Genomic DNA, 24745 nt, shown 5'->3' with positions numbered 1-24745 from the left:
CCCATAGGCCTACTGTACCTTCATTACAGAGAGACAATAAAGGCAAAAGTCAGCACACTGGGGAAGGGCATCCTGGGAAGCCAGTAAGACACAATGATTTTTTTTTTAAGTGCTTAGCTGTTCTGTGTTCAAATTCTGTTTCTCTGCCACATCTAGCAAGTCTGGGAACTTGGGCTTATTGCAGTCTTCTTCTAACCTCCATATTCTCCAGTGTAGAAAGAGATGTTGAGAACACCTTCTTCTAGGTGCTATGAGAACTCCAGACTTCACAATAATAAAATTGTCATCATAGGACTGCTTCCCATAGTGCTGGGTGAGCATCAGTAGGTGGTAGTCATTGTTCTTGATGAAGTATATTCACTAAAAGGACTCTGGAATGAGGAAGGACTTAAACCACAAACTGATCCCACAAGGGCCAGGGAAGAGCTGGGTACAGGAGAAACTGTGATAATTTCAATCGTCAACCTCATGAAATGGAGAGTCATTTGCCTAGAAAGAGAATCCCATTGAAGAATTGCCTAGACCAAGCTGGTCCCAGAGGCGGGATTATTGTAATTACCTGAGAGACCTTTCCACTGTGGGCGGCACCATTCCCTAGGCAGGAGATTATGAACTGTATGAAAAGAGAGTGAGAGCTGAACGCAGCAAGCAAGAAAGTGAACATACACATAGTCAGTGCCCTCTGTTCCTGACTCCCTCAGGCTCCTTCCTCTGTGACTTCCACCCCGGGATGGTCTGTAGTCAGGAACAGCGAACTAAAGTAAACCCATTCCTCTCCTAGATGTAGCTTTTGTCTGGGTATTGCATTACAGCAACAGAAACTAAACTAAAACATAAATTGGTGCCCAGAGTGGGATTGTTTAAGCCTTTGGAACTGTTTTGTGGAACGTTTTTTATGTGTGTGTATGTATGGGGAAAAAAAAAAAGCTATTGCATGTCTTGATCAGAGCTTAATTGGCCATTCTTACAGGAGCTTGGGAGATAAGAACACAAAGAAAAGCATAAACAGCAGACATGCATGTGGTTTCAATAAGAAAAGGATTGTGTAGGGGATTGGGATGGGGTCACTCCTGTGACACTGTGGCCAAGACTCTATCTGCATTCCACCTGTGTCCTGAGAGTGCCAACTTGAAGGTGGTGGGCTGATTTGTCTGGCAGAAAAAAAATTCAAGGTGGGATAATGTCTTAGTTACTTCCTACTGCTGTGATAAAATACTGTGACCAAGGAAACTTGTAAAAGAAAAATGTTTCCTTTGGTGCTTATGGTTTTAGAGGGTTAGAGTCCATGACAGTAGAGTGAAGTCGTGGTAGCAAGAACAGCAGCTGAGACCTTACATATTAGTAAACAAGCAGGAGGCACAGAGGGGGTGGAAAGAAGGGAGGAATGGAGGGAGGGAGGGAAGAAGGGAGAGAGAGAGAGAAAGCAGGGAATGGCATAAATCTTTCGAAACTTCAAAGCACGCTCCTAGTGGCCCACCTCCTCCAACAAGGCCATACCATCTAATCTTTCCCAAATAGTTCTAACAACTCAGAACCAAGTATTCAAACATATGAGCATTCTGATCCTGGCTGTACTCAGGTTGGTGCTAAAGAAGCAGCTGTAAACAATAGATCAGTGTATCTGTGTGGAGACAGCCTGTGCTGCTCTGGAAGGATGGGGAAAAGCATATGGGCAAAATCCTATACCTCTCTTTTGAATATCCGAATTCACTTGAAGGAAAAAATCTAAAGGGGTTCCCTGCTCCCCAGAAGCAACCACTTGGGGAGCATCCCCCTGGAATGAGAACACAGACGCTGATCCGAGGGGCTACATCTTGAGCTGTGGGTAGAATTTGACAATGTTGTAGGCATTGTCCACGTGGTACTGGCTTTTTAGGCATACGAGGTGCAAGATTGAGTGGCTCGTGGAGAGGAGGTGAGGCCAGGCAATGTGTGGCAGGGTTGAAGTCTCCGTGGAGAAGGTCTGCAAAGCCATTACGTGAAGCTGTGACGATAAAGCCTAAGTTGCAGGGGAGACCCCAGGCCTGAGAATGCCAGAGACAAAAGGCTGTCCTCTAAGGAAAGCTGTAGGTATGGAGAGGAGGCTAGGCCTAAGAGAGAAGCTGTGTAAGCTATATGGAGCAGGGCTAGAGGGCTAGGGTTGCCCAAGCCTTTGGAGCCCAGCCAGTGACATGACAAGCCTCAGATGATAAACACAGAGTTGCTGAATTTGGTGTTTTCCCTTTTCATTTCTCGTTGGTGTGATTATTCCTTGCTGTGCCCTGGAAATAAGAATGTGTTACTGTGTATTGAAAATGTGTATTTTTTTTTATTATTATTATTTATAGGATCTCACAGTTAAAAGAATTTGGATTTGTAATGTACTGGAAATTTAAAGACTATGGACTTTTAAAGTTGGACTGTATTTTGCACTATGAGACAAACATAAAACTTTGGAGACAAAGGATGAAAAGTTGTGACTTCAGAGTGATGTGTCTGGGTGTCAACTTGACAAGGGGTGGGGCTGTGATTGTTAGTTCTGATTGTCGGCTTGACACGGTATAGAATCATCTGGGAAGGAAGTGTCAATTGTTTAGATCAAGTTGGCCTATGGGCATGTCTGTGGTGGGTTGTCTTAATTACCTTAATTAAAGTGGAAAGACCCACCCACTGTGAGCAGCACCTTTCCCTAGGCAGGGGATGCTGAACTATGTAAGTGGAGAAACTGAACAGAGCACAAACATGCGTGCACGCACTCATAGCTCTCTGTTCTCGATGATAGGTGTGACACGACCAATTCCCTCAACCTCCTTCCAGGGTGACTTCCCCACAGTGATGGACTAAAGCCTGGAACTGTGGCTAAAACACACACTTCTGGAGCTGGAGAGGTGGCTCAGCAGCTAAGAGCACTTGCTGCTTTCGCAGAGGACCTGGGTTTAGTTTCCAGCAACAACCAGAGAGTTCACAACTATTTGTAGCTCTAGCTCCAGGGGATCTGACACCCCGTCCTCTCCCGTCACCCAGCTCAGCCACACCTAAAACAAACCCTCTTTGTCCATTGCTCCTGCTGAGCCCTCAAGGGTTTCCCTAGAGCCAACCTCTCTGATGCTAATGAACACCTTAGGGGAGGTAGACTGAGCCAGAGTCCCAGTCTGAGTCCCACCACTAACATCTCTAGGCTTGTTTTTGTTTGTTTTTGTTTTTGTTGGTTTTTATTAGATTTTATTTACTCGTGGTGGGCAGGTGGGCATGAAGAAGTCAGAGAACAACCTGTGAAGTTGATTCTCACCCTCTGCCACGTGAATCCCAGGGACTGAACGTAAGGAGTCAGGCTAGCTATCTCGCTGGCCTTTGTTTGCTTCTTGAGACTTGGTCTCACGCCATGCTCTGAACTTGCAAGGCAGCTGAGAATGTCCTTGAACTTCAACCTGCCTCCAAGTGCTGAAACAGGTGTGCCCCTCAATGGCTGGCTCCCTACCTACCCTACTTTGCTGAGCTTCAACTCCCATCTATGAAGTGAGAGCTAGGGGAGCTTTGTAAAGGCACCTCCAGCAGTGACATCGCTCCTTCTATCGCTGGTCATCGCTTTGCTCCTAACGTAGACCTGTTAAATGACAAGCAGACAAGACCTGGTCCATTCTAAGTCTGACCCCTGCTGGCATCTATTACTGTATGAGGTGGTCCTCCTCAGGGGACAGTAGCCGGTAGTGTCCTTTGGAGTCAAACACAATGTGTCCTGCCCCTTCTGGATCCCTGGAGGCCAGGCCAGGCTGCCCAGGAAGTAAGTACCTGGGAAAGAACTCCAATTGCAAAGATACATGAAGATGCAGACTATCTACCATTTCACAGAAATCCAAGCCAAGAAGAGGTAACGCTTTCACCGTGAGTCCTGGGCGCCTACAGCCAAGCTGCTCCAGGTACAGCAGTATTCTCAGCTGCCTTTCCCAAATCCCTAAGAAGAAAGAGTCCATCACCTAAAGTAACTCCACTCCTAACCTCTCACTCCACATATTCCCAAGTACCCTGTTCTTTCGGGATCCTAGGACTCCTGTTAAGAACAGCTGACAACTCTCCAGACTGCCTCAGCGTTGGGGCTTCCACTGACACACACAGCGGGCATTGGGGGGGGGGGCGCTGCACCTCACCTTCAGAGAGGCTTCTTCCTTAGGAAGACCCCAGGCAGACTGAAGCTGCGAACCTAGCTCCTGGCTGCACACCCTCAGCTATAGGACAGTGAGGGAGAAAAGGGAAACTCTGGAGCTCAATCCCATCTGTGCAACTCAGACAAGCTGGTACCCACAGCACCGGTGACTCTTACTTAGGTGGCTTGTCTGGAAGCTGGTGTCAGCTGTACTTGCCTTGCAAGGCTGCCCTGTGGCTCATGGGAGGCATAAAGCAACTACCCTGTACCATGTGTCTGGTAAAGGGTAGTTATTTTTTATTGAGATATTTCCCACTTAGCTCAATAATGAACAAACTACAGGGATACTTTGCAGAAAGGTAATTGAACACAAGAACCTGGACCAGAAGCTGCCTCAGCACCTTACTATAAATGGATTAGATTCTGTTTGGATGGAGGAATGGTGCCTTTGTTCTCTGAGCATCCTGAACTCAATTCAGACAGACACCAGATCCACAGAGGATTCTCTCAAGTTCTTCTGAAGAACCCCAAAAGGGGCTGGAGAGTTGGCTCAGTGGTCAAGAGCACCGGCTTCTGTTTCAGGAGACCCAGGTTCGATTCCCAGCACCCACACGGCAGCTCACAACTCAATTATCTGTAATTGCAGTGTCAGGGGATCTGATGCTTTCTTCTGGCCTCTGAAGGCAGCAGATACACCCATTTGGTGCACATACATGCATACATTCAGTAATAATAATAAAAAATATTAAAGTACTCAGGAGGGATACAGGAGCATAGCATGTCACTGGTCAGGCCAAATTTCATCCTCACAGTAGCATCATTCTCACATGTTCCTAGATTCTGGGTACCAACCCAGTCCCAACCAATTTCTCAGCACTCTAATGGCTCGAGCCGAGGTATCAGTAATTTTGAGAGTTCCTTGGGTGACTCTAACCTGAGCTCCACTTTGCCAAAAGAGCTCTAAGTTTCTTCCCAGGTGTCCCTGGAGCCTGCAGTCACACTTGAGTCTAGAATTAGACATGCAGCGTGGACTTGGTGCATACGTGAGTAGAGATCATGACTCAACTTCATTTGTTTTCTCCCTATTCATAATTAATGGCATGAAAGAAAAAAGAAAAAGTTACTGGGTGCTGTGGCACATGCCTGTGACCCCAGCACTCAGCAGGTGGAGGCGGGAAGATCAGGAGTTCAAGATCAGCCACGGCTACAAACTGAGTTTGAGAATAGTCCAAAGTATGTGATTACCTTGGCTGGCTGAGGGTCTACTGGGAGATACCAGCCAGAACGCCCTCGTGTGGCATCTGTGACACTCATGCTTCCTCACAGCACGGTGGCTGGTGTCTTCTGAGTGAAGGCAGCATGTCATTTTTATGACCCGGCCTTCAAGGGTCTCAGAGAATCACCTCCTCTGCGTTCTGTTCATTGGTGACACGCCCTTGAGCTCAGCACATGCTCAGTGGAAGAAGAATAAGATGCAAATATTCACAAAAAGATGGCAGAGAACTTGCAGACTTACCTCAGATTCACCAAGAGCACTGGGTAGACACGAGAGATGGACATTATGGGGGTGAAAAGAAAACGTTGTAAGGAGGCGTTCTACTGATACTCTGGTTCTGCTGCTTGTCTTCGTGCGAGCCTGAGGAATTTACACCCTGAGATTCAGGCTTCCTCATTTACACAATGAGGAGGTGGCAGCTGTTGATCTCTGATGGCATTTGCATGGCCAAAATCATCTTCCCTCAGTGAGTTTAGGGTAAGCCAGGCTGACTTTCTTAGAGCCCTAGAACCTGGCCTTCTTGAAAACATCTCTAGCATTGACCATGCCTGCTTCCTGAGAATGCAGGTGACAAAAAGTTTTGACTGACGCTCAGAAAGATCCGATACCCAGAGGCACTTTAAGGAACCAGTGGGGAAGCCCTGAGAGCCTGGGGATTCCCTGGGGTCTTTTCTACTCTTGCTGTGGGTGCACGCCCTCTGGAGGCAGAGGCAAGCAAATCTCTGAGTTTGGGGCAAACCTGGTCTACATATCAAGTTCCAGACCAGCCCGAGCCACAGAGTGATCTTATCTAAAATAAATAGCATGAACGAGTAAGCCAGTAAGCAGCACTCCTCCATGATCTACCCTGAGTTCCTGCCCTGACTTTTCTGTGACTGGAAGTATGGACCAAAATAAATCCTTTCTACCCGAGTTGCGTTTGGTCAGCGTTTTATCTCGATAAAAGGTGAAAATAGGATAAAGGGGCTATTTACAGCAACCCAAAGACACGCACGCACGCACGCACGCACATACGCATACAAACAGCCCCACCTCCCAAAGGTTGTGCCTCTGCCTAATAGCACCATCTTGGGACACATAGGTCTTTGGGTGACCTTCAGTATCCAAACTCTATCTGTCAGGAACATTTCTCCCAGATGACTGATATTCATACCAACTACCGGCAGGGGGAAGAAAGTCTTAAACCTCAAACTGAGCTGTAGACACTTGGTGAAGTTCTTTATTTGGGAGTTACATACAGGGAAAGGAGAGGGCATGTTGGGTCTCCAGAGTCCACAGGCCACACACAAAAATCAACTGTACTAAATCTGGGAAGGTCAACACTCCCCAAACACTGCCTCCCATTCTTACATTGGCCCCGGGATTGGGAAAGCTCATGTCTCCAGCCAGGTGTCCAAAGGATTGGGGCAGCCAATGCCAGAACTAGGGACAAACTCCCAAGATCCCATGCAAGTAACCGAGTGAAACAGAATGAACCCCTACAAATCCTCCCTTAAGGAACACTGCCAGAAGGGCTGAGTTCATCCAGTTCACACTGGATGACAGATAGGGAAACTGAGGCCTGCCAAGGGGAGGGATTTACTGTATGTCCCAGAGGAAGACAGGCATGAACACCATCTAGAACCCGGGTCTTCCAGATCAGCATTCTTCCTTCTATAGCTGAGGGCCGCCCCTCCACGAAGTGTCCTTCAGGAAATTCCCAGTTCCTTCCACGCTAGGAATCCCCCAGGAGTTTGCGCTCTGTGTCGCGATTTGTAAACTTCCTCCGCTCAGAACCAACTTCTCAGCGCCCTAGGAGAGAGGGTGAGCAGGAAGAGAACGTTCAGGGCATCCCTGCAAGAACTTGTAGTTGGGGGGGAGGGAGTGGTGGAGGGAGGACCGGGGTGGCGGCAGCGGAAGGAGGACCCGGTGGGAACGCGCTGGCCCTTTAAGGGGGGGACGGAGCGCATGCGCGGCGCGGGCCGGAGTCGAGCCGGGTGGGCGGCGGGAGGGCTTCGGACCCAGCCGGCGGCAGAGGTGGCTCCTGCTTCGCGGAGCCGGGACGCGGCGATCGGCCGGTGGGCTGCACCATCGCAGGCTGCTGCTCCCGGAGAATCCGCGCACCGCCTCCCGCCCGGGCTTTGTCATTCGCTTACACGCGTCCCCGCGGGTGGAGCCTGCGGACCTGCCCTCGCGCCCCGCGCGCCCGGCTCCGCTCCGCCTGGCCGCGGGAGCCCCAGCGCAGCATCCTTCTCCGGCTCTGGCTGCAGCTGGGTGGCGAGCGATGAGCCTCCGGCCGTGGCCTGGCGCCCAGTGACCTCAGCCTGGTTCCGAACGTCGCCCGAGCTGCCCCCCCCCCCCCCAACGATGGCTGAGCTTGGGGCCCCGCGTCCCGCTTTGCCTCGGCGGGGACCGCTCCCTGCCAGATGCCCCCTGTGCCCCCGCTGAGCCGTACCAGGTGGGGAATCGCAAGGCCCCGGCGCCCCCCCGCCCGGCCCCCCCCCCCCCCCCCCCCCGCCTGCTCCGCTGCTGCCCCCCGGGGCCGAGGGGCTAGGAAACCAGACAAAGCCCCACTTTGTGCGGGAGGCGGGCGTAGAATGTGCGTGGTGACGCGCGCCCCCTCCCCGCCCCGCCCGCTGTGAGACTTGGCTCCGGGAAGGGTCTCGACCGAGAAGTCGCCCCCCGGGATCCAGAGCTCACGCGGGCTCCCTCCGGTCGCACCAGTGTGAGTGTGCAAGGATTTCGTAGAGGAATTTGTTCTCTCCAAAACTTGGAGTGGGCACCGGTGCCTTGGCCCTCCTTTTCAGCGTGGCTGCAGGTCCGAGCTTGTCTGGCCTCAGTCTCCTCACCCCGAACCCCACTTTTCCCCTCTCGGCCACCCTAGATCCCTGTCGGTCATTGTTCTCGCTGCCAAATGGGGGTGCTTTGTACAGGCTGGCAAGTTGGGGTGTGTTCTCTTCATCCCGTTTCCCAGACAAAACAAGCCCGATAAGGCCGACCCTGGGCAACCCAACCTGGCCATCACTCCAGGTTGATGCGCTGAATCTTTTTTTTTTTTTAACCAAATAGTATTTTATTGTACTGGAGCCACGCCCTGGTTTCTTAAAGGCGCCAGGCACTGTTTGACCATGTGTTATCTCTGTAGCGGGTGTGGGGGAGGCCTCATGTGAGGCACTTATTTTTCCCGCCTCCTGATACACCCTCCCACCCCCGTCGAGGATTTAGGGATGCCAGGGGGAAAGAAGGTGGTCCCCAGTGGCAGCAGCGGTGCCTCCCCGAACGCAGCCGCCGCCACCGCTGCTGCCGCCGCCGCCCACCCTGGCATTAAACGTTTGGAGACCAGCGAAGGGGCCTCAGCACAGAGAGACGAGGAACCGGAGGAGGAAGGGGAAGAGGACCTACGAGATGGAGGCGTCCCCTTCTTCATCAACCGAGGTGGACTGCCCGTGGACGAGGCTACCTGGGAAAGGATGTGGAAGCACGTGGCCAAGATCCACCCGGACGGAGAGAAGGTGGCCCTGCGGATCCGTGGGGCCACAGACCTGCCCAAGGTAAGATGTGAAGGGGGCAGGCACAATGAAGATGGGTTTTGTTGACCTCGGAGCGAAGGACATCTTGCACCTGATGGATGCAGCAGGGGACCGTTGTTACGGAAAGATTTTTTAAATTTAGGTAGGTGGCACCTGTCCAGAACTTTCTTTCCAGTGCTTCTGGAGTCATTTGATGAGGGAGGCACAATCCCCTCTCTCCTCCCCCATGGCTTTCGGAGCAGAACCACATATGAACTAGGGAACTGGTGGTGTGGCTAGGCATCTCTTTGGCTCAGGACACTTGAGGAGCCAGAAAACTACGAGATTGGTATTGATGGTGACTGACTGGGGACGCGCAGGGCTTGGTATGGTAAGAAAATCTCTCCTATGTTATCCACTGAGTTTGGCCAGCAACATTCCAAAGGAGAGCTGGGATTCCCCACAAGGTCTTGGGGTTCCATATGCTCAGCTCTGTTGGGAACCAGATTTCAGTGGCATTAGCAATGACCCTGTGGGGAATGTTGTCCTGCGTTAACTGACATTTTCTGCTACAACAGTGCCTCCCTGGTACCGCTGAGGAAAGAGAGGCTCTGTCTCATTCATCTTTGTCTTCTTGGGGTCTCCTGTGTGCCTGGCGCAGGACGGACACTTATGCGTGTTTACTAAATGAAAAGACATTTGCGATGTGCTGTTCTGTTCAGTGTTCTTCTGGAAATTGTGTGTGCGTACATGCATACATGTGTTTATTAATGTTTGTGTTTCAGTCCAAGGAAGTCAGAAGCTAAGGCTCCGTCCTGAAGGAGGAGAGGAGAGAACAGTTACTTATACATGGAAATCAGGCCTGGTTTGCTTTTGCTGGGCTGTTGGCAGAACCATCTGAAAAAAAAAAAAAAGTTTTTGGGAAAAGATAATCTGAGGTTGAAGGTTGAGGCACTGCCTAATGTTTCCCAGCGGAATGAGCTAAATTGATTTCAAATAGCTACATCCTCCTCTCATTTACTTAGCTAATCTGAAACTGGACATTGTTTCCACTATCTTATCCTTAAAATGAACACTGTGCAGAACATTCTAAAACACAAATTTGGGGATCAAAAATCTGAACAAGAAAGTATGACATCGTGGGATTGGGGTGTTGTTTTGGATAACCTGCCTGCCCAGTTAGTGCGATCTCCAGGCAATCTCCTCTAGCCTGCTTGAGTCACAGCTGTCTTATCTGTAAAATGGGATTGGTGGTGGGGAGGGAAAAATGAGAAACTATGTGTTAATCATCAAACTGCAAACAAGGACTATGGTGAGGAAAGAGATTAGATGCCCCTCAGAGTGTCTGGCCCTGTTGGTTCTGTCTGAATTGGAACGTGAGTGGCAGAGTGGGTCGCTGCTTTAGAGGACTCAAACCCTCAGTGTCTTTGAGAGTGACTGGTCGGTAATGTCATAATCAGGCCTCGTGTTCAGGAAGGACGAGTTTGAATGAATGAAGCTGTTTGTGAGGGAGGGAAGTATGGAGACGGGAGTATATATAGGAAGATGGAAGGGATTTTAGGAGAGGCTTGGGAAGTTTTGAAACCTCCTTTGGGAAAGCATCTCAGGTCAGTGAGTGAGGAGGTGTGAGGCTGAGCTGTTACTTTGACTCAGGGTGCAGGAGACGTGATGAAGCCATGGAGAAGAGAAGCAGTATTGGGAGTCATAGTGTGAACTGCAGAAAGGCCTGACCCTGACCTGTCCCCTCCCTAGTGGCCTGCTGCAGAGGTCGTACTGTCCCGTGATGGGCCCCGGAAGTGTTTTTTAGGATACACAGACTGCCTGAACCAAACGTTGACACTGGGAGGTTTCTCACATAGTGATCCATAATTTTTGGCATCTTTACAGGAAAAGGAGAGATGCGGAAACGGCATGTCTGTGGGGCAGTGGAGTGGCGGCTGGGATGGTTTCCCCTCCCCCATTTTGCTACCGTTTCCCATGCCCCACCCGCCTTCCCTGAGTTTTACAGGCTAGGTCTGCCGTATCCACAGCAGCAGGGCAGAGCAGTGTGGAGGGCGTGCCCTGTGTCTTCTCATCCTTGCTATCCCCTAACTAGAAGAGGAAGGCATGCAGTGTCCTTGCCCTCAGGATCTCCAGGTGTCGGTGGGTCAGCGACAAGGCCCATTTCATGGGGATGTTGAGATGAACTGATGAGGGAAAGCATGTTCACGCCTCATTAGGTCAGCACCGAATAGGTCCCCAGTGGTGCAGAGTGGGCACGCGGCAAGCCACAAGCTCTCACAGCCTCTGCAAGAGCGATGCCGAACGTAACAGCTTCTAAAAGGGTCTAGAAGCCTGCAGCAGGCTATGCTCCTTCCTGAGACTCTCTCCTTGCTCTTTCCAGCTGCTCTCCTTTCGAAGCCCAGCAACCATTCACCTAAACCCAGCTGCTGAAGGCCCAGCTGTGGCTTTGACCACAGAGCACCTGCAGATGGGAATCCAGGCCTCTCTAGAGAGCCAGACAGCCCAGGGCAGTGTGTGCGGAACAGTCTTTGGCACGTACTTGTAGCCAGGTGTTGGACAGTGTTCTGAGGGGTCTGCTGGGGTCTGCTTGTGACAAGCTCAGTGGTGCCCCGCCAGGTGGGTTCTGTTACTGCCCTTTCAGGAATGAGGTATATTCAGCATGAGATATCTGAGGCACTGCTGGGCAGGAGCTTCTCTTGAAATCACAGAGCTGGATTCCACAGCACGGCCAGTTCTGCTCTGTTCATCGCTAAGTCTTCCTGACTTACCTTTTCTAAGCCTCCTCAGTGTGCGGGGCTGAGGGACTCTTCTAATAAGATTGTCCTAGCACCCTGGACTGTCTGGTTCTTGGGCCAAGCTTTGTCCTTGCTTAGGTGGTATCTAAGGCCACGCATAGGATCCTGGGTCATTTTTCACTCTTCTTCCGCAGTAGCCTTCTTACCAGGCCCTTTGTATGGCATGATGGTTTTGTGGGTACTCCTGTTCCTGGCCTAAGCCCGTTCCCAAATCTCTCTTGCCTGAGCTTTGGCAAGTGGTTCTACAATGGCTTCCTCCCTGTCCAAAGTGGCTCATGAGCAGGGGGTTCAGTTACACAGCTCTAGTTTCTGGGCCCTACCAGGTGGGGGTGATTCTTGCTACACTGAGAGTACCACCTGGGGTCCGGTGACTTGGGAGGATGTTCAGCGTTGCTTATAGGGGAGTATGTCCTGCCTCTCCACCCCCATACCCTTGACCAGGATGGCCGGCCAGCCCCCTTGGACAGTTCTAGTGTGCATCTGGCCCAGAGTGAAGCCCCATCCTGAGCTTTCCCCCTGCTGGTGGCTGTTAAGTGATGGTGCCAGTGAGAAGACGGAAGTGATGGAAAAGAGGAAATAAGTTCTCCAGGCTGTGCTGTCTGCTGCTAGAGACTGCCTGGACAGGAAACAAAGGACCCTGGGGAGAGAAGAGGGAAGAAAGATGTGCTGGACTGTCTCTCTGAGCAGGGCCCTTCTTTCCTCCATCTCCGGGCCCCTAAGGAGCGAGGCAGCATCTACTGGTCTCCCGCTAGCAGAAGCACCCCAGAGACAAGTGTGTGGTGAGAATTGTACGTCACTTCTCTTCCTGACAGAGCCCAGCCACAGCAACTACCATGCTTAAAAAATCCTCTGCGGGCCCGGTCTACCAAGGATGAATCCTTCCTTCTCCGTAACAGCCCCACCCTGAGTACCTGGGACTCCTAATACCCCTTCTCTTTACTCTCACCGGTACCTTGGCAGCTTGATATGCATGGGCAACCTCTGGGTGGCCTTGGAGGGTCCAGTGGCAACCTACTGGGAAAGGGTAGGAACATACTGCTTAGGTATGGAGTGGGTGGGAAGAGTGTTTTGAAGCAAGACCTGCCCCGTGGTCTGTTCCTTTATTCCACCGCCACTGTCACACTCCTTGACAGTTCAGGTTGGTGCTTTTGGAAGCCCTGGCACACTTGTCATGCCAGTGAGGGAGGTGACATCCCTTGCTGAGGTTCTATCCACCTGTCTATGACACACACCCCTAGCTTAGGTTACGACCTGGTGGAATGGGACACTAAGAAAACCAGGTTTAACCTAGTACTTGAGCCAGAGTGTACTAGCCTGTTTTTCACTGCTATAATGAAATACCTGAGGTGGGACCCTTAGGAGGAAATGAGGTTTATTTAGCTTACATCCTTGGGGACTGAAGGGTCCCCTGTTGGTTCAGACTGGGGTAAGGTCTAATGGCAATGGATGGCGTCATGACAGGAGCATGGAGAGACATCACACTAGAAGCAAGAAGCCAAAGGAAGGGGGAGCCTGTTGTGCTTCTTTGATGAGAGCCCTGAAAACTGCCTTCTTCCTTTCCAAGGGCACATCTCCAGTACCCTAATTCCTTCGCCTAGAGCCCACCTCAACATTTCTAAGCCAAGGACAGGGTCTACATCCAAGCTATAGACCAGAGTGAACCCCAATCCCAAACAAACTAACCCCAATGTGGGCATTCCCATTAAGCATTAATTAATGCATATTTTAAATTTAGTCAGTGGATCCTCCTGTGTTTTCTAAAATTATTTAACAGCATGAAAGTCCAAGGTCAGCATAAGCTCCACATTAGAAGTTCAGTCAGGTGTCAAGGATGGCCGAGCTGGGGCCCTGGGAGGAGGCTTGGGAAGGAGGGATTGCCCGGGAAAGCGGCTCTGAGTAGGAGCACCTCCAGGGTGTTGCTGCTGGGAGTTGGGGGGCTGGAAGTTCCAGGGCGTGCCTCTCCATATGACAGAGACTTTTCTCCGTCTGTCTGTCCCTAGATTCCCATACCAAGTGTGCCTACTTTCCAGCCGACGACGCCCATCCCTGAGCGCCTGGAAGCCGTGCAGCGCTACATCAGGGAGCTGCAGTATCCTTTTGGGTCCAGAGCTGTGGCCATCATTTAGTCACAGCCCCAAAGACCAAGTGGGACCTGGACAGGGATCAGCAGAGCCAGCTCCCTCCCAAACCAGAGCTGCCACTCACTGGCATGTCTGTTCCCTGGAGCTGCTGAGGTTGTGTCTGAGTGCTGGACCCAGCACCAGCTTCCCCATGGTGTGTGTGTGAGAGAGAGAGAGAGAGAGAGAGAGAGAAGGAGAGATCCAGTCTGCCCCAGCCAAGGGACAGAAAAAGCTCTTTGGGGCCACTGCAATGCTCCCTTTGGGAGGACAGGGAAGGAAAAGGATCTTTTGCTCCAAGATATAACATCCAAATCTTGAAATTTTCTCCTAATTCTTGGTATTTTTCTTCCCTGGCAGGAGGCCAGTTGCCTTATATATCTGCTGCAAAACCCCTCTAGCTTCTGCCCAAGAGCTGTGTATGTGTCCTGCGTCCTGTGCTCCTTATTTGCGTGATCCTTGCGGCCCATGCTTTCTTAGAGCGTCCAGGACCACCAGCCCAGGGGTGGTACCACACACAGTGGGCTGGGGCCACTCCCCACGTCACTCCCTAATTAAGAAACTGCACCACAGGCCAGTCTGGTGGGGGCATCTTCTCAGTTGAAGTTCCCTGTTCCCAGATGACTCTAGCCTTTATAAAGCTGACAGAAAACTAGCCGGCACAGGGGGAAGTGGTGGCCCCTACAGCCTTCTTAGCTGTTTGGAAAACCCAGCTCTGGCAGGAGCTGTCCCCAGCTGAGACTGCTTTCACAGCCCTGCTGCGCTGGCTGCCCACTCGATGCCCCGTCCTGAGACAGGAGACCAAGGGAGAACAAGGCAGGCTGCCAAAGAGTCGGGGAGAGGAGCTGTAAGAAAGAGGGAGAACCCTGTCCCCCTCTTCCCAGAGAGCGCCCAAACATCCTGTAGGGTGCTCTGTGGGATCCTTCTGTAGCCCAGGGAACAGTACAGCCTTCCAGACCAAGCTAGGAAGCCCTTAACCACTGTCCCCAGGTACAATCACACAGGGACACAGTTCTTTGAAATTAAGAAGAGCAGACCTCTGACAGGGTAAGTGCAATTGCCACTGGCTTTGATCTCCCTGGGACCTCTGTGGTTTGCCTTCTAGTGACAGCTTAACGGATAAGCAGGGACTTTCCTAAGGAAAACCAGCCATGGGATGGGGGAAGGGTGCTACCCTGGGCCCTTGAGGAAGGAAATCCCAATGAGATAGCCACCCAAGGCTGTGGAAAGGGAAGCACAACCGAGCTAGTAGGGTAATCCCCCATCCCATCCCAGCTGCTGTTGGGGGGAGGGGAGGGGGTGGAGGGGTGGGAGTGTAGGGGCTATTCAGAAAGAACATCTTCCTTTTTCTTTCCTTGAAGCCTCCCAAGCAGTCTGCATTATTTGGTACCTGCAAGAAAGAAAACTGCTTCGCTCACTCCCTAGCCCATCATGACTCAGCATGCAGACTCAGACTGAATCTCTTGTTTTAGACAGTTTCAGTTGCTTATTTACTTAATTGTGGGGAAATATCCTGAGTTGCTTATTTAACGAGTTGCTCCCTCTCGAAACCCTTGAGCGGAGCCCACCTTCTCTGATCCCAGACTTTGCTCTTGACCTTCACCTGCTGCTCTGTGCAGATGTCCCATTCCATCCTCCCAGGATGCAAGTGGCCCAGACAAAGCAGTGGCCGGGCTGAGCCCCTAGACTACCTGGAGGATAGGCTGTTTTGAAAATAGCCTACATTCCAAGTTCAGGGGCAGGCTGGCCAGCCAGGGTACAGCTGTGTGTCTGAGATCCAGGCTGCAGAGAGTGTATTCCATCAGTTAGCAAGTTCTTTGTCCACTGTGCTCCCCAAGCTTTCTCCTCCCCCAGCCCTATGCCATGGGAGAAGGCATGGACTCCCTAGGACCTGCCTCTGTTCATGCCCCTCTCCCCCGGGTCTTTGAGCAGGGAGCAGGCCAGGAAGGAGGAAGTGAAGGGAGAGAAGGGCAGGGAGAGTAGGTCTACTTCCTGAACTCACCCCCTCAGACTCTAGACTTGGGAAGGGGAAGGAAACACCAGGCCCTGGAGGATGGCAGCTTGGAGGCAAGTCTCTGCCCCAGTCTTTCTGGCTCATTGCCGAATAGGACCTGAGAGGGCTGGAGACGGTGCCCACACAGCTTTGCCGCCCTTTCTCATAGGTTGATGGACCTAGCCAAGGAAATGACCAAAGAGGCTCTGCCAATCAAATGCCTGGAAGCTGTGATCCTGGGAATGTATCCTTCCTTGGGGTTGGGAGAGACTGGCTCAGCCTTGGCTGGCTGCTGTGGACTGGGTGGGTCTGAAGGACTTCTGTGCTAACATCTCTTAGCCCCCAGCATGGAGCAGTCTCCCCAGGGGAGGGAGTCTCTGAAAAGGGAGGCCCCTGGGGAGTCCTTTGTGTCTGTGCCTCCTCTTGCTGCCTTCCGAGGCCTACTGGACAGCTTGTTTTTAGTCCCATGGACAAGGTGACCCTGTTCTTAGAACCCCAACCCTGTGTATAGTGTTGTGCCCTAGCTGTTGTGCCCTTCCTAAGCAGCAGGAGAAGCAGCAGAGAGGCCCCAGTGTCGGCACATCCAGGTGGTGCTGACGATGTATAGAGATGGCAGATGGGGTATTGGAAGTAGAACTGCAGAGAAAGATGCACAGGGTTTCTCAGCCAGCCCCGCAAGGGCAGAGGGACAGCTAGGAAGACTGACAAGCCTTCAGGAGAAGCAGCCCTCCTGCAGGACCCTAGTCAGGGCTGGGGAGGGAGACAGAAATTTGTGGCCAGTTTGTCTGGTTTTGGAAGATGGCCTTTTAGGGGCTCTTTGGCAGCCAAATACCATCCTGACCTGGCCCTTTCCTTAGCACCTTGATTCACCAGTTACCTCACCAACAGCATGCCCACCCTGGAACGCTTCCCCATCAGCTTCAAGACCTATTTCTCAGGGAACTACTTCCGCCACATTGTGCTGGGGGTGAACTTTGGGGGCCGCTATGGGGCCCTGGGCATGAGCCGGAGGGAGGACCTGATGTACAAGCCTCCGGCCTTCCGCACCCTCAGTGAGCTCGTGCTGGATTATGAGGCGGCCTACAGCCGCTGCTGGCATGTGCTGAAGAAGGTAAAGCTGGGCCAGTGTGTGTCCCACGACCCCCACAGTGTGGAACAGATCGAATGGAAGCACTCGGTGCTGGACGTGGAGAGGCTGGGGCGGGAGGACTTCCGCAAGGAGCTGGAGCGCCATGCCCGAGACATGCGTCTCAAGGTTAGCACCCACAGCGGACCACCGGGGGCCGTTGTCAGCTGCTGCTTCCCCATGGGAGCCCCTTCTTGCCTTCACCGCCGGTTGCCCTGATCAGTAGGGGTTGCCGGGTCCCAGGATCAGCATTACTCAAAAAAGCCCTGTTGCTGAAGTTGGCCCTTTGGGAGGAGGGAGGGAGCGAGCTGGGTTTGCACAGTCATAGGTCTGTGAAGTTGGACGTGTAAAGGACAGGGACATGGTGCTCCAGGCCTGGGTGCTGTGAGTGGGGGAAGCAGACACCCGGACTGTCTGAGAATGTGGGGGGATGGGGTAGTGAGCAGCCCCTACCTCTCCTGTCCATCCTGAGTCTCTAAGCTCCTGCAGTAAGGGACCAGGAGATCAGTAGAAAGTGGAGGTGGTGGCTCCTCCCCTTCTTCTCCACCACTCAGCAGGTGCTGGAGAGTTGGAGAGAGCTCATGGACAGCAGTAGACCAAGACCCTAACGTTGCTCCCACGGCCTTCTAGCAGACAGAACTGGGGAGGGGGCTCTCAATCTCCCCGGCCTGGAGATACCTTTCCTCCGGCCTGCCAGGGCTCTCCCCCAGTGGTCAACTCCTCTCTGTTGCTCAGCCCTATTGCACTGTGATCTGCCTTACCTAACCTCATGCAGTTACCATTGTCTTCCACTAAGGCAGACCTGCCATAGGCCTGTATTACAGAGGGGCTCTTCTGTGCCTGGGCCACTCCCTTCCCCGCACCTCGGCTCTCACTGTTGGGAACACAGTAGTGTTTCCAAGCAGCAGCAAGACACAGAGATGGAGCTTATAGATTCCTCTCTTGAGTGCTGTAGCCTCCCAGCCAGCTCAGTGCTGAACTCCCCATGTTGCTGGTTTTCCAGCTCCCCAGAGCTCTGGGAGCTAAGAACAATCAAAGTAGGCTGACCACACTACATAAAGGATGATTGGTTTTTTATGGGGTTGGGGGGGGGGTGGGTTTTTTTCTGAATCAGAGATACAGCTCCCAATCTGATATCTGATTAGCCGGAGATTGCCACTGTCACTGTCCTAAGACCTGTCCCAGAGCTCAGCATTTGCCATATCCCCATCTGGCACACTTCCCTAGACTGGATACGGTGATCTTTCTTCAAGGGTGTTTTCCAGCCCTATGACAACCCAGTGACACCTCTTGCACTGTGTTCATGACCCTCAAGGAGTAGACAGCCCTACTGAGGATCTGCTGACTCCATGGCTTAAGTGCCGAGGATGACCCAGAGATAGGAGAGGCTTGGAATGTAGACAGCCTAGGTTTCAGGAGACTGTGGCTCCCAGCAGGGCAGACATGCTTTTTTCCCCCTTCCTCCCCATCCAGATTGGCAAGGGGACAGGCCCTCCTTCTCCCACAAAGGACCGAAAGAAGGATGTTTCCTCTCCACAGAGGGCCCAGTCCAGCCCCCACCGCAGGAACAGCCGCAGTGAGAGACGGTGAGAAAGGAGGCCCAGCAAAAATCTATTCAGAAGCCTTGCTCTTTCCTCATCCTGGTCTCTCTCTCCACTCTTTTTTCTTCCTCATCCTTTGCTCTTTGAGGTGTCACTGGGGATGAGGGGTCTGTGTGTTTGTGTGCTGAAATAGCTTACAGGAGTTCTGTGCCATTTCCCTAAAGAAACTCAGGGTAACTCTGGTTACCCTGTGGCTGGCCAGGTCATCTGAGGCAGGCAGCAGAATGGACTGAGCGGGGGAGGATGAACAGAGTGAGGCTCCCACAGGCCCTGAGCTTGCCTAAAGTTTGCTGAAAGGGTCTGGATATGATGGGAGACTGTGCAGCTAGGACAGGAGGCTTTGAACACAACTTTTGCCTTCTAGGGTCTGGGTTTTTGTTTGTTTGTTTGTTTTTTGTTTTTTTTCTGTATCCAAATGGCAAGATTTGGTATTTAAATACCAGGCCTCTTACTCTGACTCCCTCTCCCACATAGCATTCTGGCGCTGGCTTTAATTAATAATTGTGCCTCTAGAGCTATCTCTCTGCCTAGAAGTGAGGAGTGCTGAGCAGACCTGCAATTCCCATCACCCTTACCTTTGAGCTCCGAGGCTTTTGTAGGGATCCAATTCCAGGTTGTACTTGAAGCTGTTACCCATAAACTGTGTCAGTCATCAAAGAGCAAGAGGTTATATGATGGCAGGGGACAATCTAGGAACTTTAGGCTGGCCACTGATTCCAGAAACATTCCCCACACCCCCTGCAGCTATAAAGGCCCCTAGAGGAGAGAAGCCAGCGGGACCGCTCTTCTCCTTTCTTCCCTCCCTCCCTCCCCTTTCTCTTCCCTCTCTTCTTCCCTTCCTTTCTCTTGTCTCCCTAGTAACCACTCACTCCTCCTCTGCATCCTCCTCTTTTCTTCCTGCAGGCCTTCAGGGGAGAAGAAGCCTGCAGAGCCCAAAGCCATGCCAGACCTCAATGGGTACCAGATCCGAGTGTGAGGCGGATGCCAACACTCCTACGCTTTTCTCTGCTTCTGGAGGCTCAGACCCACCTGCACAAAAGAATCTACTTTGTTCAAGCAGAGATTGGTGATGGGGTGGGCTGCGGGTGGGAGGGAAGAAGGATGTGTTGCAGTTCAGCCACTAGTGACTTCCCCTCCCATGGAGCCAAGCCCCTAACTTTGGGCCAAGAAGCAGTATTTTATTTGGAATTTTAGCCCTACAAAGTAAAGTTTAAGGTATTTGGAGGGAAAGGCAAATGGGCATACTGATAGCTGTCAAGGCCTGCAATCTCTGAGCGCTGTGTGGCTTGGGGAGGAGGGCTTGCTGTTTCTGTGGTACCCCTTCTTTGGGAGCCTTGCCAGCCTGTGGGGTGAGGGTGGGGTGGGGTAAGGATGGAGGTGTTTCTCCAGCTGGACCTGTCCTGGCAGAATTATGGCCCAGGGAAAGGGAAGCAGGGTAGGGGTTCTCCTGAGAAAGGACTGCTTATTTCTCAAATCCGGAACTTGGCAGAAGGCACATCAGCCTAACGTGGAAGCCAGTGGCTAGGAGAGCCCTCAGGTCAGCATGACTCTTTAGACAGCACTGTGCCCCCCTACACACATCCTCACCATAGCCAGTTTGGGCTTAAGCTATGGGAAAACCAGGAAAGGGTCCATAGTGGGAAGAGTTCCTGGCTCCTAGCATGTCTGCTGGTATCACCGACTATTGCTGCAGCCCAGGGGCTCACTCTAGAAGGGCTGGGCTTTGTAGAGGGCCCAGAGTTGCACTGGGGACACTACAACCTTGAGAAACTGGAAACTGGCTGGGCACTGGGTAGTTGAGTGGGCCCCTCTAGTTGTGTGAGATGGGGCTCTTCTCTCCCCTTCTGATAACCTCAGCCCTTGCTGGGGAAACAAGACCAGACCAGGACGCCTATACCCCAGGCCCACCTTTCCTGTCTTAGCTGCCCATTTAAGCAATTTTAGCAGTTCATTGGGGCGATGGCAGGGAGGTAGCAGAGGTTGTCTGTTTTCTGGCCCTCAGGCATATATCCCTGGTAGGAAAGGGAGGTGTGGAGAGGGGCTGTGGGGGCTGGGGGAGGAGAGACAGCCCTGGAGTTGGGAGTGTAAGTGAGAAGGACTGTGGGAGGCAGTTCTGGATGAGGCTACATGGGACCTGAGTTCCCTGCAGCACAGATGGCATTTGTCAGGTTGCTGGAGGCTTCAAGTGACAAGAGAACAGCTGGCTGAGGTGACCGAGAGGCAGAGGCAGCCTGGGCAGTTGCCAATAAGGCTGCAACGGGTTGAGGGCTTGGATAAGAGAGACTGAACTAGGGACTCAAATGCCTATGGGGCCAGCAGGTAACACAGAAGAGGGCTGGGTGGGACTGTGTCCTACAAAAGAGCATATCCCATTAAAGTGGGCTGCTGCCATTCTACTGTTTCCACAGTGCAGGCCCTAAGGGTTTTTTTAATTTTTTTAAGGCCAGGACTCTGTTAACTCAATCAGTTCAAGAAATTCTCACCATAGGTGAGAGAGTACCAGTCTGCAGTGTCTGGGGTAGAGAGAGCTTGGGCTGGTTGTGAGGAGCGTCCTATTGTGCTGTAGGTGGAAAAATGTGACGGTTTTAAGTTTCCCAAAGGCAGAAAGGGCCACTTCCTTGCCCCATCCTATAGGCAGAGATCATGTTTGTGGTTGTTGGGTCACCAGAGTAGGGAGAGTGGGGTAGAATGGTGAAGCTCTTGCCTGCCTGGAAATGGATGGTGGCTGGAAGTAAAGGAACAGGAGGAGGGATGCCCTTGCTGATGACATGAGCAAGGCTAGCTTGCTCATCACACCAGAAGCTCCTGGGCCCAGAGCCAGGTGAAGTAAAGCCCAGAACAGGCACCATGGGAGGCCAGCTGTTTAGTCCCTGTCTCAGCTGGTTCCTCCAATGCATAGCCCTGCCCCTAGGCTACACCCCTGGCCAGACACTATTTGATCCATCCCAGAGTTCAGGGGTGGTTAGTCCCACTGTTCCCATGCCCACCTTAAGAGGTGCAAGGCTGGACAAGATCTTTTCTGGATCTAAATGAGCCCTGTATGTCACTGGGAACTTCAAACTATGGGAGAAGGGGGTGTGAGGAGAGCTGGAGTTAGGTATATATGGAGAACAGCTCCAGGTCCCACAGCCTGAGGGACATTCAGGCTGGTTACTTCCCCTGAGGCTCAGGAAAGAAGGTTGCTGTTTGAACCCTGACTTGTTCAGGGCGTGGGGGTGAGCAGCTGTGACCCCCTGCTATTCACCTCTTCCCAAGCTAAGGACGTCTGGCCTGTGGACAGTCCTAGGCCACAGTGGTGCTTTTTATTTTTTACTCTTTCTCATATGTAGCAAGCCATCCTCCCCTCTGCGGCCGTCTACGCAGGCTGTGCTCTCTGGGGCTGGCCTGGCTGTATGGTTTCTGGGGAGGCAGAGGCAGGGACTTTGAGGCCTTAGTCACCATCCATGCCGTCACTTCATCTCACTTCCTGCGAAGGACAGAAGTCTGGCAGATTTGAACTCCAGACCTCCTGACTTAGGCCTGCCTTTCAGCTTCTCTGCCCTACCTTTGGGGGCTGCTGGCTGAAGAGGGTCAGAGGCGGCTTCTTGGTGGTGGCCTTGGGTAGAGGTTCCCTGTGCTTTGGGGTTGGGTCAGAACATTGGGAAGCTGGCTTCAGAGAACTTTTCTCTCCATCCAGCTGCCTGCCAGTCCTTTCCCTCCACAGCCTCACATTTCCTTGTTCCCTTGATCCCTCCTGCCAGCCACCACTCCTTAGTAGGCATAGCCAAGTGGGCAGAGCAGCAGCCCTCTGGCCCCAGACTTGATGATGAAGCCTAGAGACCAGGTACTGAGGAGCAGATTCAGGAAATTGCCTATGGCTGATGTCTAGTCTTGTCTTATCATGCCCTGACCCCTTTCCAGCTGGGATGAGTTCCTGGCTCTGGGGTGTTAGGTCTAATGATAGCTGTGCTGTGCCCCGGCCTATGTGTGTATACCTGGCCTTCCTGCCTGGAGTGAATTCCGGCTTAGCACATCACTGCCCCACATGCTGTCAGGGGTGATAAGTGTGCAACGACGTGCAGGGGACCAACAAGCTAGAGGTGTACAGGGCAAGGATATTCTCTGAAGGAGTGTAGGTGGGAGCTAAGGATTCACCCAGCCAGGAACCACGGCTTCCCACCAGTGTCTCCAGGCAGGTGGGGTTACCACCATGCTAGCTGCAAGTTCTTTGCTAGGGCCCTCTCCAGCTCGGTGCTTTGGGGTCCCAAGCTTCCTTGTTAATTTAAGTCTGGGTACACTGGACCCCTGGGACAGTAATGATGGACCGCCCATTCTCTATGCTTTGTATGGCTGTTGTATTTGTCCCAGAATTCATTACTATTCCTGTGTTCGTATCAGTATTACCCCCGCCTTTCACTGAACATTTTGTCTCACTCCTTTCTCAACTCCCCTGAAAATGAATAAAGTCTTCCCAGCTCCAGTTGTATGGGCTGGCAGAAGTCACATGAAATCTTGTCTGCTTTACTTTAGGAGCTGGAGCCCAGGCCCATTCCCACCCTTATCAGCCCCACTAGCTGCAGGAAGAAGCCAAGATCCCTAGCAGAGCTTAAGAGTGAAACTCCGACTCCTAAGAAAGGGGGCCATGTCACAGCGCAGCCAAACACCACCCTGTCCTAGCTAGAACAAAAGCACAGAAGGCCTCTGTCATTTGCAGTGGTCTAATGACCACACTTTTGGGGTCAGCATGGCAGCTAGAGAAGAGAACAATCTGCTAGTATCTGGGCAGTTTTGTTGCCAGCTAAAGTATACACCCCAAATTAAAACAAATTATACAAAGGTAACCAAAATTTGTGGATATGGTGAATGCATGGCATTCCATGGAGATGTGCTATTTACACACGTAAATCCGGTTACAGTGAACCACAGCAGAGAACTTGGTGGGAAGCCCCAATGGTACAGGCCCATACTAGGCCAACTGTTATTAAATTGAGGGATAGGGATGGCCTGGGGTGAGCCTAGGCCATCAGCTAGCCAGGCTCATCATGGCCACTGCTAAGCCAGTTCCATAGAATGCAGATGTATTGCTACTGACCTCTGGGCTGCTCAGATTCTCTGTTGCCAAGGTTCTCCAAGTCATTTAGGCATATGGCTAAATTGACTCTTCCCAAAAGCCCTAAAGAGTCTAGTGCATTGACTCCTCTTCCCCATCTGCTAGGACCTAGGATTTTCACTGCTACTGTGGAGGGCAGTGGCAATGGGAAGCAATTGTCATACCAAGAACTAAGAGTGACCCAGATGCAAGTTGCCTGGCAATACTTAGTGTTTGCCAAGATAGGGTGGAGAACCAGCTGTTGAGCCCTGGTGGGTGGAGGAGACAGCCCAGCTCTTTGAGCTAGCTCACATGACAGCTCTTTCCAATTCCTAGCCAATGAGAATTTGCTAATGGGAAACAAAATTTCCAAGAATTGAAGTGTAATAGAATATAAGAAGTCATTTTCTCCAGAGCTAGCAGAGGTCCTGCTTGGCAGGTCACTGGAACTAGAGACAGTATAAAGACCAGCTTCTTTGTAAAACACATGGAATTCACATTCTTCTGCCCCAGGATGATCTGCACCACCACCAGGCTTCCTAGATGGCCCTTGTCTTCAACAATTAAAAGGACAAGCAAGGGTTCACCACGCTGTTGGGAGTCTTGGGTCCCACACAGCCCACCCTGGTAGAAACTGGAGGTGGGCTTTCGTGCCCTGAGAAAAGAGAAACTGCCTCGTGCATTACTTAACACACCAAAACCCAATTCTCCCATGAGTCACTACATATCAGCTGAGGAACCAGAGAAAAAGCAAACAAAGCTGGTTGATCATAGTCCTTCCTGCTCTCCAGCTCAAAGCTGTTTCTGGGCACCTCACCCAGGTCCCAACCGGCAAGAAAGCCTGGCTCCTGTTCCTCGAGAAAGGCTATGTCTAAGGAGCACAGGACAGCAAAAAATAAGCAAGATTCAAGAGTCTGGGTTTGTTGCTGGGTCTCTCGCTTCCTGGGGTGTAGGAGGCTATCAAGACCACACCCCTACTGCCTCCTAGCAGTGCTGTTACCTTCACGCTGAAAGTGGGAGCGGGGAAATCGCTCAGTAAAAAGTGTTTGCTATGCAAGCATGAGGACCTGAGTTGGATCCTTAGAACCAACGTAAAACTGGACATGGTGGCACATACTTTAATCCCAGCACTGGGGATGCAGAAAGGAGGATCCCTGG

General features: G+C 52.0%; 2 protein-coding genes across 2 annotated transcripts; one reads left to right on the top strand and one right to left on the bottom strand.

Annotated features, from left to right (window-relative positions):
* Positions 1 to 7122: 7122 nt before the first annotated feature.
* On the bottom strand, positions 7123 to 8274 carry LOC129666102 (translation initiation factor IF-2-like). Its single transcript, XM_055593127.1, has 3 exons — positions 8232 to 8274; positions 7532 to 8144; positions 7123 to 7187 (listed from the first exon to the last, which is right to left on the bottom strand). Exons 1-3 carry the CDS (start codon positions 8272 to 8274, stop codon positions 7166 to 7168), a joined length of 678 nt encoding a protein of 225 aa, XP_055449102.1. The 3' UTR covers positions 7123 to 7165.
* Positions 7762 to 23008, top strand: Vash1 (vasohibin 1). The gene is made up of 8 exons (XM_055593131.1): positions 7762 to 7833; positions 8601 to 8926; positions 13683 to 13771; positions 14790 to 14846; positions 15962 to 16036; positions 16666 to 17047; positions 18392 to 18504; positions 19423 to 23008. Exons 2-8 carry the CDS (start codon positions 8603 to 8605, stop codon positions 19493 to 19495), a joined length of 1113 nt encoding a protein of 370 aa, XP_055449106.1. The 5' UTR covers positions 7762 to 7833; positions 8601 to 8602; the 3' UTR covers positions 19496 to 23008.
* The last annotated feature ends 1737 nt before the right edge of the window (positions 23009 to 24745 follow it).

Source organism: Psammomys obesus, unplaced genomic scaffold (genome assembly GCF_907164565.1).
Source record: "Psammomys obesus unplaced genomic scaffold, mPsaObe1.curated_primary_1811, whole genome shotgun sequence".
NCBI classification, from domain to species: Eukaryota; Metazoa; Chordata; class Mammalia; order Rodentia; family Muridae; genus Psammomys; species Psammomys obesus.
Note: the sequence above shows the minus strand (reverse complement) of the source record. Positions and strands in the feature narration are given on the sequence as shown.